Source organism: Bombina bombina, chromosome 4 (genome assembly GCF_027579735.1).
Source record: "Bombina bombina isolate aBomBom1 chromosome 4, aBomBom1.pri, whole genome shotgun sequence".
In the NCBI taxonomy this organism is placed as follows: domain Eukaryota; kingdom Metazoa; phylum Chordata; class Amphibia; order Anura; family Bombinatoridae; genus Bombina; species Bombina bombina.
In genome coordinates this window covers 1,164,398,283-1,164,413,473 of record NC_069502.1, presented here as the reverse complement: position 1 = coordinate 1,164,413,473, position 15,191 = coordinate 1,164,398,283, and the positions used below count along the sequence as shown (strand labels likewise).

General features: G+C 38.3%; 1 protein-coding gene across 1 annotated transcript in view; it reads right to left on the bottom strand.

Annotated features, from left to right (window-relative positions):
- COQ8A (coenzyme Q8A) overlaps nucleotides 1–15,191 on the bottom strand; it is a 452,989-nt gene that overhangs the window by 14,694 nt on the left and 423,104 nt on the right. Inside the window, exon 15 of the mRNA XM_053712627.1 lies at nucleotides 5,585–5,671. Coding sequence (XP_053568602.1) covers nucleotides 5,585–5,671 — 87 coding nt within the window. The remainder of the gene's footprint in view (nucleotides 1–5,584; nucleotides 5,672–15,191) is intronic.

Here is a 15,191-nt window from a genome sequence, read left to right as displayed (position 1 = left end):
TCCAAAGATTGTGAACAGAATTGATCCAAATTTCTTTGAAAAAACTTAATCTGCCCCCTACCAGCTGAGCTGGAATGAGGGCCGCACCTTCATGTGGACTTAGAAGCTGGCTTTGCTTTTCTAGAAGGCTTGGATTTATTCCAGACTGGAGATGGTTTCCAAACTGAAACTGCTCCTGAGGATGAAGGATCAGGCTTTTGTTCTTTGTTGAAACGAAAGGAACGAAAACGATTATTAGCCCTGTTTTTACCCTTAGATTTTTTATCCTGTGGTAAAAAAAGTTCCTTTCCCACCAGTAACAGTTGAGATAATAGAATCCAACTGAGAACCAAATAATTTATTACCCTGGAAAGAAAGGGAAAGTAGAGTCGATTTAGAAGACATATCAGCATTCCAAGTTTTAAGACATAAAGCTCTTCTAGCTAAAATAGCTAGAGACATAAACCTGACATCAACTCTGATAATATCAAAAATGGCATCACAGATAAAATTATTAGCATGTTGAAGAAGAATAATAATGTTATGAGAATCATGATCTGTTACTTGTTGCGCTAAAGTTTCCAACCAAAAAGTTGAAGCTGGAGCAACATCCGCCAAAGATATAGCAGGTCTAAGAAGATTACCTGAACACAAATAAGCTTTTCTTAGAAAGGATTCAATTTTCCTATCTAAAGGATCCTTAAAGGAAGTACCATCTGCCGTAGGAATAGTAGTACGTTTAGCAAGGGTAGAGATAGCCCCATCAACTTTAGGGATTTTGTCCCAAAACTCTAATCTGTCAGACGGCACAGGATATAATTGCTTAAAACGTTTAGAAGGAGTAAATGAATTACCCAAATTATTCCATTCCCTGGAAATTACTTCAGAAATAGCACCAGGAACAGGAAAAACTTCTGGAATAACTACAGGAGATTTAAAGACCTAGTCTAAACGTTTAGATTTAGTATCAAGAGGACCAGAATCCTCAATTTCTAATGCAATTAGGACTTCTTTAAGTAAAGAACGAATAAATTCCATTTTAAATAAATATGAAGATTTATCAGCATCAACCTCTGAAACAGAATCCTCTGAACCAGAAGAATCATTAGAATCAGAATGATTATGTTCATTTAAAAATTCATCTGGATAAAGAGAAGTTTTAAAAGACTTTTTATGTTTACTAGAAGGAGGAATAACAGACATAGCCTTCTTAATAGATTCAGAAACAAAATCTCTTATGTTATCAGGAACACTCTGAACATTAGATGTTGATGGAACTGCAAGAGGTAATGGTATTTTACTAAAGGAAATATTTTCTGCATTAACAAGTTTGTCATGACATTTAATACAAACAACAGCTGGAGGAACAGCTACCAAAAGTTTACAGCAGATACACTTAGCTTTGGTAGTTCCAGCACCAGGCAGCAATTTTCCTGAAGTATCTTCTGACTCAGATGCAACATGAGACATCTTGTAATATGTAAGAGAAAAAACAACATATAAAGCAAAATTGATCAAATTCCTTAAATGACAGTTTCAGGAATGGGAAAAAATGCCAAAGAACAAGCTTCTAGCAACCAGAAGCAATGAAAAATGAGACTTAAATAATGTGGAGACAAAAGCGACGCCCATATTTTTTTAGCGCCAAATAAGACGCCCACATTATTTGGCGCCTAAATGCTTTTGGCGCCAAAAATGACGCCACATCCGGAACGCCGACATTTTTGGCGCAAAAGAACGTCAAAAAATGACGCAACTTCCGGCGACACGTATGACGCCGGAAACAGAAAAGATTTTTTGCGCCAAAAAAGTCTGCGCCAAGAATGACGCAATAAAATGAAGCATTTTCAGCCCCCGCGAGCCTAACAGCCCACAGGGAAAAAGTCAAATTTTTTAAGGTAAGAAAAAAATGATTGATTCAAATGCATTATCCCAAATATGAAACTGACTGTCTGAAAATAAGGAATGTTGAACATCCTGAGTCAAGGCAAATAAATGTTTGAATACATATATTTAGAACTTTATATAAAAGTGCCCAACCATAGCTTAGAGTGTCACAGAAAATAAGACTTACTTACCCCAGGACACTCGTCTACATGTTGTAGAAAGCCAAACCAGTACTGAAACGAAAATCAGCAGAGGTAATGGTATATATATATATATAAGAGTATATCGTCGATCTGAAAAGGGAGGTAAGAGATGAATCTCTACGACCGATAACAGAGAACCTATGAAATAGACCCCGTAGAAGGAGATCATTGCATTCAAATAGGCAATTACTCTCCTCACATCCCTCTGACATTCACTGCACGCTGAGAGGAAAACCGGGCTCCAACCTGTTGCGGAGCGCATATCAACGTAGAATCTAGCACAAACTTACTTCACCACCTCCATAGGAGGCAAAGTTTGTAAAACTGATTTGTGGGTGTGGTGAGGGGTGTATTTATAGGCATTTTGAGGTTTGGGAAACTTTGCCCCTCCTGGTAGGAATGTATATCCCATACGTCACTAGCTCATGGACTCTTGCTAATTACATGAAAGAAACATGCGACAGGGAAAAAGGAATTCCTGGATCTTCACATTCCTGAGCAATAATTTCCTTCATCCGGTCTGGAACTGGAAAAACCTCAACAGATAAAGGAATAACATCAAACACTGTTAAGCTTATTAGATTTCTTAGGAATCTCAGCAGCAGTAGAATCAGTCTTCCAAAATAGTAAAGACCTCCTACAAAAGTAATCGGAGGTGCTCCAGTTTAAATCTAATTACTTTTTCAAATCTGCCACACTGACTAGTTTCTTCGTTTACAGACTCAGTCAGAAATTTCTCCCTCAGAATCTGCTGAGGAATGATCTGCCTCAGATAACTGAGCAAGAGTGACTAGTGCTGACTTAGCAGAATCAGAACTTTTAGACTGGGAAACTTTCCTAGACTTTCTCTCCGCTTACCAGTAACCAGAAAGGCTGAGAGGACTGCAGAAACTGTAGAAGTTATTTGTGTAGCAAAATCTCCTAGTAAAAAAATACCTCCAGGAATTTGATGAGGAACCGCAGGGCACTGCATGTGAAGCGGAAAACACTTGGGACATTTGAGGAGAGAGAGTTGAGGCATGGCACGGACAACATTATCCTCCTGAGAGACAACAGGCTCAGAAAGGGAATTCTTATCCCTTAACAACAAGGATTAATTTAAACATGTGATACAAAATAGCAGAGGAAGAATATGGACCTCCATGCAAAATAAACAATTGTCAAAATTTGGCAGATAAAGCAGGATCAGAGTCTATAGTAAAGGAAAAACAATCCCACTGTAATGTCTGTTTTATTATAATTAATGTAAACTGAGACAAAATAAAGAGCATAATTAAGGAAGAACTTTATTTGCAACCGCTGTACATCAATACCCTCAGAGTCGAGATGACTCACCACTACTGTGACAAGGAGACAGATCCCACTAGCAAAAAAAAAACCAAAACACGGTGTAGAGCAGTGACGATCTAACTCCTACACAGACTATACTCAACTAGCCAGCCGATATGGAAGAAGTAAGCTCCCTACACTCCACTCTCTGCGCCGTACTGAGCAAGGCTGAAGCGGAAGAGCTGAGGTCATGTGAGCGCAAGATTAAACTGCGCCACAAAACAAAAGCGTGTAATGAGTGCAACTCATAACTGAATAAACGTTAGCCCAAAACCTCTAACGAATGTCCCATACATTGCAAAAAAGGACAAATACCACTCGTCGGTTGTCCTTAAATGAAATAAACTTCCACACAACCAGCCTAGTATCGTTGTCTCTTAAAAATAAAAAACGCACAAGATGGCTTATTAACCCCTTATGTCCCACAGTGCCTGCACATAAGTTTTTCACCTGTACTGCCCTTTATGAATCCCTATATGAAGAGATATATAAGTCAATCAGACCCACCAGGGAACATTTGACCTTCCCAAGGAACCACCAGGTGTATGGTAACCTGTCAGAGGCATTAACCTCTAAAAGGTGCTGTCCTTCCCCTAGAAGGAAAAACACCTGTGGCTCCGGCTGCAGGGCAGGAAAACTTCTTAGGCGTGACTGTTTTCTTTCTCTACAAGTCCCTGATAGATATGAGTAAATCTGAGTAACCAACCCTTGTTTTCTATAAAAGGGGTAGCAATAATGTTAGAAGTTAAGCAAGGACCACCTTGCTGCCTTCTGCTAAAATCCACCATTACTTTAACTAAAGAGATTGACATGGACACAGCACAGCCCCCAATCCTTGCTTGCAGGGAAAATTACCTATTAAAGGATTAAATATCTTCAGACACCATCTTCAAACATCCTCCTGTGATAGAGGCAAAGAGAATGACTCTGGATTATGGGTAAGGGAAGTGACACTTTGTCCTTTGCCTCCTCCTGCTGGCCAGGAGTTGAATATCCCACTAGTACTTGGAATGAATTTGTGGTCTCTCTATGCCATAGGAAATAAATAAAAAAAACACACGCATAATATATAAAAAGAAAAACACACACACACAATATAAAAAACACACACACAATATAAAAAACACACACACAATATAAAAAACACACACACAATATAAAAAACACACATTTGAATTGATTTAGTAATTCACAATTGATCTGTAAGATAACTCAACGGCTGATGAGCAACTCCAACACGCTCTAATGGTAAATAGTGAGAGACCAAACATGCATATAGAAAATTAAATTCCAAAAGTGGTTTTACAACTTTGTTTATATGATCAGCGTGCTTAAAGGGACATTCCGGTCAAAATTTAAATGCACATAGTTGAATTACATCTTCAAATAGAAACATATTTGCAATATACATATATTGGCAAAAACGCTTCTAGTAAAACTTATCAATGTTTTAGTGTTGACACTTTTCTCTGCATGTGCATGTGAAGCATAACTAGATATTCTCAGTGCACCAGCATTTTAAATACTGCAGCTGTTTAGAGCGGCTGTGAGGTTTGTATCATGTAAGCAATCAACAAATTGAGTCATTACAAGATGGTACAAGCCCCTTAGGCTGTCTGAGCAAGTGCTGTGTTTAAAATGCTGGTGCACGGTGCATATGTAAATATGCATTTGAAACAGCTATAGCTTTTATTAGAAGCATTTTTACTAACACGTACTGTATATTAGGAAAATGCTTCTATTTAAAACTGAAATGCATCTATGTTGATTCCTATTTAGACCTGAATGTCGCTTTAAAATATAATGGCACAACAGGAATCTTTGCCATATCAATCCCTATAAAATGAGTTGTGCGTTAAATGCAGTTTTTAAAATATCTCTAATGCTGGGTACCAAGTCAAAAGTGTGTAAACAAATACTTTCGGATAAAATTTTTTAAAAAAATACTGAAGTTTTAGTGTAAAAATGACACAAAAGTAAATAAAATTATCCAATGGGAAATGTTTTGTATAACTGCGTGAAAATGTACCAACGCTTCTCCAGGTCTGACACTGATATTGAAGATAAGTTATCGTTACATATATAATGATCTTCTGGGAACCTTTTAGAAGTGATATAATCATCCTAAATAAGTGTAAACCCAGTATAACCCTACAACTAATAGTGCAAAACATAAGCAAATGTACCTTTGATTCATAGCCAGTGAGGAATTTCATCTCCACAGACAATTGCAGAAGCTTTTCCCGATCTTTATCAGCAGCTGCTCTGATTAACTGTGGAATAAAAAACGCACAAGATGGCTTACAAGACATACAGAATCCAACAAGGACAAGAATGATAATACATACAAATAAAGTTGCAAGACCTATATGTTTATGTCACTGCCCATAGAGTGCACATATTTCCAGGATACCTAAAAAAATATATACTGTTGTTATTGGGTGCAAGAACATTAAAGCTCAAGAAACCCTTCGTATGTCTCTTCCTTTAAAAGGGAAACGAAACCTATTTTTTCCTTTTGATTCTGACAGAGTATAACCCATTTACTTTTATTATCAAATTTGCTTAGTGTTCCAGAAATGGGCAGGCTCCCAAGTATACATTCCTGATTATCAACAAAAGATATCAAAAGATTGAAGAAAAATAAAATTTATGCTTACCTGATAAATTTGTTTCTTTTTAGACACGATGAGTCCACGGATTTCATCCTTACTTGTGGGATTACACCTCTTGGTCAGCAGGAGGAGGCAAAGAGCACCACAGCAGAGCTGTTATATATGGCTCCTCCCTTCCCTCCCACTCCATTCATTCGACCGAAGTTAGGAAGAGAAAGTAAAAGCTAAGGTGCAGAGGTGTCTGAAGTTTACAAAAATTAATAACCTGTCTCAGAGAAAAGGGCGGGCTGTGGACTCATCGTGTCTAAAAAGAAAAGAAAATTTATGCTTACCTGATAAATTTGTTTCTTTTTAAAGACATGATGAGTCCACGGATTTCATCCTTACTTCTGGGATACAATACCAAAGCTAGAGTACACGGATGATAAGGGAGGGACAAGACAGGAAACTTAAACAGAAGGCACCACTGCTTGAAGAACCTTTCTCCCAAAAACAGCCTCAGCCGAGGCAAAAGTATCACATTTGTAAATTTAAAAAAAAAAAAAAAGTATGAAGAGAGGACCAAGTTGCACCTTGCAAATCTGTTCCACAGAAGCTTCATTTTTGAATGCCCATGAGGAAGCAACCGCCCTAGTGGAATGAGCCGTAATTCTTTCAGGAGGCTGCTGTCCAGCAGTCTCATATGCAAAGCGGATGATACTCAACCAAAAAGAAAGAGGTAGTCGTAGCTTTCTGACCCTTACGTTTTCCAGAGAAAATTACAAACAGAAGAAGACTGACGAAAGTCCTTATTTGCTTGTAAGTAAAATTTCAAAGCACGGATTACGTCCAAATTATGCAGAAGCCTTTCCTTCTGAGGAGGAGGATTAGGACACAAGGAAGGAACAACAATCTCCTGATTAATGTTCCTGTCTAAAACAACCTTAGGAAGGAACCCTAATTTAATATGTAAAACTACCTTATTCGAATGGAAAATAAGGTAAGGCGAATTGTATTGCAACGCCGAAAGTTCAGACACTCTTCGAGCTGAAGAAATAAGAAATAAAACCTTCCAAGGTAACAAATTAATATCTAAGGAATGCATAAGCTCAAACAGAGCCCTTTGAAGAACTAAATTCAAACTCCATGGAGGAGAAACTGTTTCGAACACAGGCCTGATCCTAACCAAGGCCTGACAAAAAGATTGAACATCTGGGACATCAGCCAGACGTTTGTGTAACAAAATAGATAAGGCAGAGATCTGACCCTTTAGTGAACTTGCAGATAAACCCTTCTCCAATCCTTCTTGGAGAAAAGACAAAATTCTGGGAATCCTAACTCTACCCCATGAGTAGCCCTTGGATTCACACCAATAAAGAGATTTATGCCATATCTTATAATAAATCTTTCTAGTTACAGGCTTACGTGCCTGAATCAAGGTCTCTATGACCGAGTCAGAAAAACCCCACTTGGATAGAATTAAGCGTTCAATCTCCAAGCAGTCAGCTTCAGGGAAATTAGATTTGGATGAAGGAAGGATCCCTGAATGAGAAGATCCTTCCTCAATGGTAGTCTCCAAGGTGGCAGGGATGACATTTCCACCAGATCGGCATACTAAATCCTGCGAGGCCAAGCAGGAGCAATGAGGATCACTGATGCCTTCTCCTGTTTTATTCGAGCAATGACCCGAGGAAGAAGAGCAAACGGGGGAAAAAAGATATGCTAGGCTGAAGGACCAAGGAACTGCCAGAGCATCTATCAGTTCCGCCTGGGGATCCCTGGATCTTGGAAACTTGGCATTCTGACGAGATGCCATGAGATCCAACTCCGGCCGACCCCATTTGCGAATCAGGCTGGAGAATACTTCCGGATGGAGTTCCCACTCTCCCGGATGAAAGGTCTGCCTGCACAGAAAGTCCGCCTCCCAGTTGTCCACCCCTGGGATGTGGATCGCTAACAGATGGCAAGAATGGGCCTCTGCCCACCGTATTATCTTGGCTATCTCCGTCATCGCTAAGGAACTCTCCTCCCTGATGATTGATGTAAGCCACTGTCGTTATGTTGTCCGTCTGGAATCTGATGAACTGGGCCGAGGCCAACTGAGGCCAGGCCAGAAGAGCATTGAAGATCGCTCTCAGTTCCAGGATGTTTATAGGAAGAACAGGCTCTGCCGGAGTCCACACTCCCTGAGCCTTTAGAGGACCCCAGACAGCTCCCCACCCTAGAAGGCTGGCATCTGTTGTCACAATCACCCAGGCTGGTCTGCCAAAGCATGTTCCCTGGGATAAATGATCCAGATAAAAATAGATATACAAGAAACTGCGCCTGGAATCTAATCTTAAAGCTCCTTCACAGGTAATCTTCCCTATGATTACCGAGTAAAATTTCAAAGTGACAAAACAATATAGAGTGTAGGAGCGCTATAAGCTAAATAAGATAGTCTGGAGACCTCTTTACAATTTAACAAAAGTACATTTATTTAAAACATAAAAACATAATAAAAATATAGTATTCCAGAAATATAGATATGGGACGTCTCCCTGAATTTAAAATAAGCAATATTTGGTTATATAAAATACTTCTATAATGAGCTTTTTATGATCTAAGTGATTCCACCTTTCAAAATTTATTTTTCTTTATTCCACCTTAATAGTTTAATGCCGCAGTTTTAGTGGCTTTATTTTCTCTCGATGTTACTATTTTCGATCAAAAAGTAACAATGTCTATCTTCATAAATAAGTTGTAATAATGTAATTCACTTGTTTTTGTAATGTCTCTTGGTATTTTCTCTTATTGGTAGACTTGGCTGTAATAGGAATAGTTCAATAAATGTATAAGGACGGGCTTACCGGGTCTTCTGACACATCTGTGTCTGATGAATTCAATGTATTTCTTACCGGTATGTGTTTTCTGCCTTTCCTCCTTGAATGGAGCAAGTATCGCTGCTATCGAAACCTAGACCACGCTCCTGCGTGTATGGGTCTCTTATTCTGCCGGCTAGAAGCAACTTTTACCCCTACAGTCTGGGTTCTGTGTTTTCCGGGCAGCCTCCTGAGACAGGTATTCGCGGTGCACGCCTCCAGCGTGTATGTGAGAACTCGAACTTGGATTACAAACGGCCGTTTGTGTTAAACTCTCTTTCCCTCTACTTCTTTCAAAGTGGGGTAGTTTAAGTAGATGTCCAGTGCTTTCTATTGTAGAAAAAAACGTCTACGCGTTTCGCCAGTAGGCTTTATCAAGACGGATGATGTTGGTTGTTACACCGGCATTTTAAAAAGCCCTCCTTACATTTTGATTGGTTGATAGGTGTTCTGTTCTGATAGGTGTCTTTTTTTATTATTTTAAAGGTGGATTTCTCAGATTTCTATAAGGTGAATCTTTTTGCTTCTTTCTTTGTTATTTTGTATGAGCTTTAGATATCCCATGTTTGCGGCTTTTTTTAAAGGCGGAATATTTTTGTTTTTGCTTCTTTCTTTGTCATGTTATAGAATCTTTCTGTATTTGATATTTTCGGCTCTTTCAACAATATCTACATTTGGATTTCATAGCATACGGTGGAATTATCATACCTTTACTTTATATCATGATTATAAATGCCTGTATTTGTTTCTATTATATTCGTTCCATGATTATAAATACCTATATTATTTTCTATTGTGCTGAACTTTTTTGTATATGTCTGAAAAATCAACGATCTATATTTAAGGGATATTACACTTCTACTTTATTATTCTTAGCATGATTTTTACCATGTAAGAATTTTTTAAAAACAGAACCATTTTCTTCTTTTTGTTTTATTATTAACATGTGTTACACAGTATTTCTTAATATTGCATATTTATTTCTATAGTAGTATATTATTTTCTGTGCTTCTCCACTCTTCATAATGTGTTTTTATTTTCTTGTTTATTTGTTTGTCCCTTCATAGATAACTTCTTGTTCATAGAGTATAGAATATTTCAAGATCTTGGAGGGAAATATTTAATCTATAATATAGATAACTTCTTGTTCATAGAGTATAAAATATTTCAAGATCTTGGAGGGAAATATTTAATCTATAATATACTATCTTTTCATATATTCTACTATTGAATTTTGATCTATGACAAAAGAAACAGGGACAGATCTAATTCTGAGTTTAAACCCGCAGGGTAGAGGGTTTGCATGTTGTAAATTAGCTCTGCTTCTGTTCTTAGCAATTTTTCTTCAAAATTACCCCCTCTCCATTCAGGTTTGAGCTTTTTTATGCCCCAAAAAGCGAAGTTTTTCAGATTATTATTGTGGACTTCCCTAAAATGGGTGTATAGATGTGTTTCTAGGTTTCCTCTGTCTATGCATGATAAATGCTCGCGTATGCGTTCCCTTAGGGTCCTGGTGGTCTCCCCTATATATTGTAGATTACATGTGCATTGTATAATGTAAATGACACCCTTATCCTGACATCTTATGGTTTCTTTTATGTGATGAATTAAACCATTTTTATTGGATTTGATATTCTTACGCTTGCTACTGAATTTGCAAGACCTACAGCCAAAACAGGGGTAGAAACCAGCTAGTTTGTTGCCTAGTAAATCTTTTTCTAGTATGGGATTCGTTTTAATATGTCTAAACTCACTGGGAGCTAGTATTTTTTTGAAATTTTTTGCTTTTTTGAAAATTATTTTTGGGTTATCTGTCATTTTTTCGCCTATAAGGGGATCTGTTTGGACTAAATGCCAGTGTTTTTTCAATATTTTTTGTAAAGTGTAATGATCACAATTGTAATCAGTTATTAATGCAACATTGAGTTTATTTTCCTTATCTTCTTTGTTCTCCAATCTGTCAGAGTTTGTGTTTTTATATGTAAGTAGATTTTTTCTCTCTTTTTGATCTACCTGTTCTTTTGCCTTTCTTATTGTCTCTATATTGTATCCTCTGTCAGTAAATTTTTTCTCAAGTATCTCAATTTGTTCTAGATAATCTGACGTTTTTGTGCAATTACGCTTTATTCTAAGGTACTGGAATCACTTAGAAAGATCATAAAAAGCTCATTATAGAAGTATTTTATATAACCAAATATTGCTTATTTTAAATTCAGGGAGACGTCCCATATCTATATTTCTGGAATACTATATTTTTATTATGTTTTAAATAAATGTACTTTTGTTAAATTGTAAAGAGGTCTCCAGACTATTTAGCTTATAGCGCTCCTACACTCTATATTGTTTTGTCACTTATAAATGATCCAGAGACAACCACCAATGAAGTAAATCCCTTGTCTCCTGCTCCAGGGTTATTCAAGAAGTCTGCATAAAATCCATTCCACAGCCTGAACATGTTTAACTGCAGAGGTCTGAGGTGAAACCGAGCAAACGGAATGATGTCCATTGCCACCACCATCAGTCCGATTACTTCCATGCACTGGGCCACTGACGGCCAAGGATTGGACTGAAGGGCACGACAGGCATCTAGAATCATTGATTTCCTGACCTCTGTCAGAAAACTCCTCATAGAGTCGATTACAGTTCCCAAGAAAGTCACCCTTGCTTTTAGGATTAAGGAACTTTTCTCCAGCTTCACCTTCCACCCGTGTGTTCTCAGGAAGGATAGTACAATGTCGGTATGGAACCTTGGTTGTTGACAAGATTGCGCCTGGATTAGAATATTGTCCAGATAAGGCGCCACCGTAATGCCCCGCAGTCTTAAAACCACCAGTAGAGACCCCAGAACCTTTGTGAAAATTCTGGGTGCCGTGGCCAGTCCGAAGGGAAGAGCCACGAACTGAAAATGTCTGTCCAGAAAGGCAAACCTTAGGAACTTGTGATGATCTCTGTGGATAGGGACATGCATATATGCATTCTTTAAATCCACTGTTATAAATTGACCCTCCTGAATCAATGAAAGAATGGTACGAATGGTTTCCATCTTGAAAGATGGAACTCTGAGAAACTTGTTCCGACTCTTGAGGTCTAAAATAGGTCTGAAAGTTCCCTCCTTCTTGGGAACTACAAACAGATTTGAATAAAAACCCTGCCCGTGTTCCTGTACAGGAACGGGAGTAATCACTCCCAGGGAAGAAAGGTCTCTTACACAATGTAAGAACGCCTCTCTTTATCTGGTTTCTGCCCAGTACGTGCAACAGGAGTATACTACAAATGGAAACTAAGGTTACAGACGGTACAAAAATGTTTGCTTATACAGAGTTTGATGCGGTCAGGATTACAGCTCTATCAAAAGGCCCGAGAGATTTCCTGCATGCAGCACCCACAGAGAACTTAAGTAAAGAGTTCAAACAAATGTCATATAAAAATGCAAAGTGGAGCCTACATGTGAGTACACTATCAGAGTACTATAGAGTAAAAAGGATACCGAGGGGGCTCAGGATGAGCATTTGCCCAACACTGCTTAAGGATAAGAAAGATTATTGTGATAAGTTTGAATCGATAATAAACAAGTGCTCCTACGATCTGATGGTCCTGACAGTTGAATCGCTAATAGAAGAAATAGCGGTACAAAAAGAGAAAATAAAGCAGAGAAAAGAGGAGTTGTCGAAAACCTTAGAGGATTGGGACACCAACGAAACAGTGGAGAGTAAAACAGCGGAGCTCCAGAAAATAATTAGAGAGAGGAACAGGCAGAAATTTCAAAGAGATGAAGCTTAATACCTTACCGGGAAAGTGTACAAGTGGCGGAGCGGTTACCATGGCTACGGTAACAACAACTACGGGAACAACAGAAGGGCTGGAGGGCGCAGGACCAATAGGCATCAAGATCGAGCGGTAACGTCACAATCTGAGTCAGATGACTCCTCCCCTTTAGATTCCAGCAACGAAGGCCCAGGAACAGAGGTGGGAGGAAACACAGTAAGAGGAAGAGGTGGAATAAGGAGATCGGGTCGGAGAGGACGACAGTTTCCCCACAAATAGCGGAGGAAGCCGCAGATAAAGTGAGTGACCGTATACCTAATTATACACGGACTGATCACGGTGAAGGGGTAAGATCTGAACCTTCTACTAATATTAAAGAGACACTGTACCCAAAAATTTTCTTTTGTGATTCAGATTGAGCATGAAATTTTAAGCAAATTTCGAATTCACTCCTATTATCAAATTTTCTTCATTCTTTTGGTATCTTTATATGAAATGCAAGAATGTAAGTTTAGAGGCCCGCCCATTTTTGGTGAAAAACCTGGGTTGTCCTTGCTGATTGGTGGATAAATTCATCCACCAATAAAAAAGTGCTGTCCAGAGTACTGAAACAAAAAAAAAAGCTTAGATGCCTTCTTTATCAAATAATGATAGCAAGAGAACTAAGAAAAATTGATAATAGGAGTAAATTAGAAAGTTGCTTAAAATTGCATGCTCTTTCTGAATTACAAAAACATAATTTATGTAAGAACTTACCTGATAAATTCATTTCTTTCATATTAGCAAGAGTCCATGAGCTAGTGACGTATGGGATATACATTCCTACCAGGAGGGGCAAAGTTTCCCAAACCTCAAAATGCCTATAAATACACCCCTCACCACACCCACAAATCAGTTTAACGAATAGCCAAGAAGTGGGGTGATAAGAAAAAAGTGCGAAAGCATAAAAAATAAGGAATTGGAATAATTGTGCTTGATACAAAAAAATCATAACCACCACAAAAAAAGGGTGGGCCTCATGGACTCTTGCTAATATGAAAGAAATGAATTTATCAGGTAAGTCCTTAAATAAATTATGTTTTCTTTCATGTAATTAGCAAGAGTCCATGAGCTAGTGACGTATGGGATAATGACTACCCAAGATGTGGATCTTTCCACACAAGAGTCACTAGAGAGGGAGGGATAAAATAAAGACAGCCAATTCCGCTGAAAAATAATCCACACCCAAAATAAAGTTTAAATTATAAGCAGAAGATTCAAACTGAAACAGCTGCCTGAAGTACTTTTCTACCAAAAACAGCTTCAGAAGAAGAAAACACATCAAAATGGTAGAATTTAGTAAAAGTATGCAAAGAAGACCAAGTTGCTGCTTTGCAAATCTGATCAACCGAAGCTTCATTCCTAAACGCCCAGGAAGTAGAAACTGACCTAGTAGAATGAGCTGTAATCCTTTGAGGCGGAGTTTTACCCGACTCGACATAAGCATGATGAATTAAAGATTTCAACCAAGATGCCAAAGAAATGGCAGAGGCCTTCTGACCTTTCCTAGAACCGGAAAAGATAACAAATAGACTAGAAGTCTTTCGGAAATTCTTAGTAGCTTCAACATAATATTTCAAAGCTCTAACAACATCCAAAGAATGCAATGATCTCTCCTTAGAATTCTTAGGATTAGGACACAATGAAGGAACCACAATTTCTCTACTAATGTTGTTAGAATTCACAACCTTAGGTAAAAATTTAAAAGAAGTTCACTACACCGCCTTATCCTGATGAAAAATCAGAAAAGGAGACTCACAAGAAAGAGCAGATAATTCAGAAACTCGTCTGGCAGAAGAGATAGCCAAAAGGAACAAAACTTTCCAAGAAAGTAATTTGATGTCCAACGAATGCATAGGTTCAAACGGAGGAGCTTGAAGAGCCCCCAGAACCAAATTCAAACTCCAAGGAGGAGAAATTGACTTAATGACAGGTTTTATACGAACCAAAGCTTGTACAAAACAATGAATATCAGGAAGATTAGCAATCTTTCTGTGAAAAAGAACAGAAAGAGCAGAGATTTGTCCTTTCAAGGAACTTGCAGACAAACCTTTATCCAAACCATCCTGAAGAAATTGTAAAATTCTCGGAAATTCTAAAAGAATGCCAGGAAAAATGATGAGAAAGACACCAAGAAATACAAGTCTTCCAGACTCTATAATATATCTCCCTAGATACAGATTTACGAGCCTGTAACATAGTATTAATCACAGAGTCAGAGAAACCTCTTTGACTAAGAATCAAGCGTTCAATCTCCATACCTTTAAATTTAAGGATTTGAGATCCTGATGGAAAAAAGGACCTTGCGACAAAAGGTCTGGTCTTAACGGAGGAGTCCACGGTTGGCAAGAGGCCATCCGGACAAGATCCGCATACCAAAACCTGTGAGGCCATGCTGGAGCTACCAGCAGAACAAACGAGCATTCCTTCAGAATCTTGGAGATTACTCTTGGAAGAAGAACTAGAGGCGGAAAGATATAGGCAGGATGATACTTCCAAGGAAGTGACAATGCATCCACTGCTTCCGCTTGAGG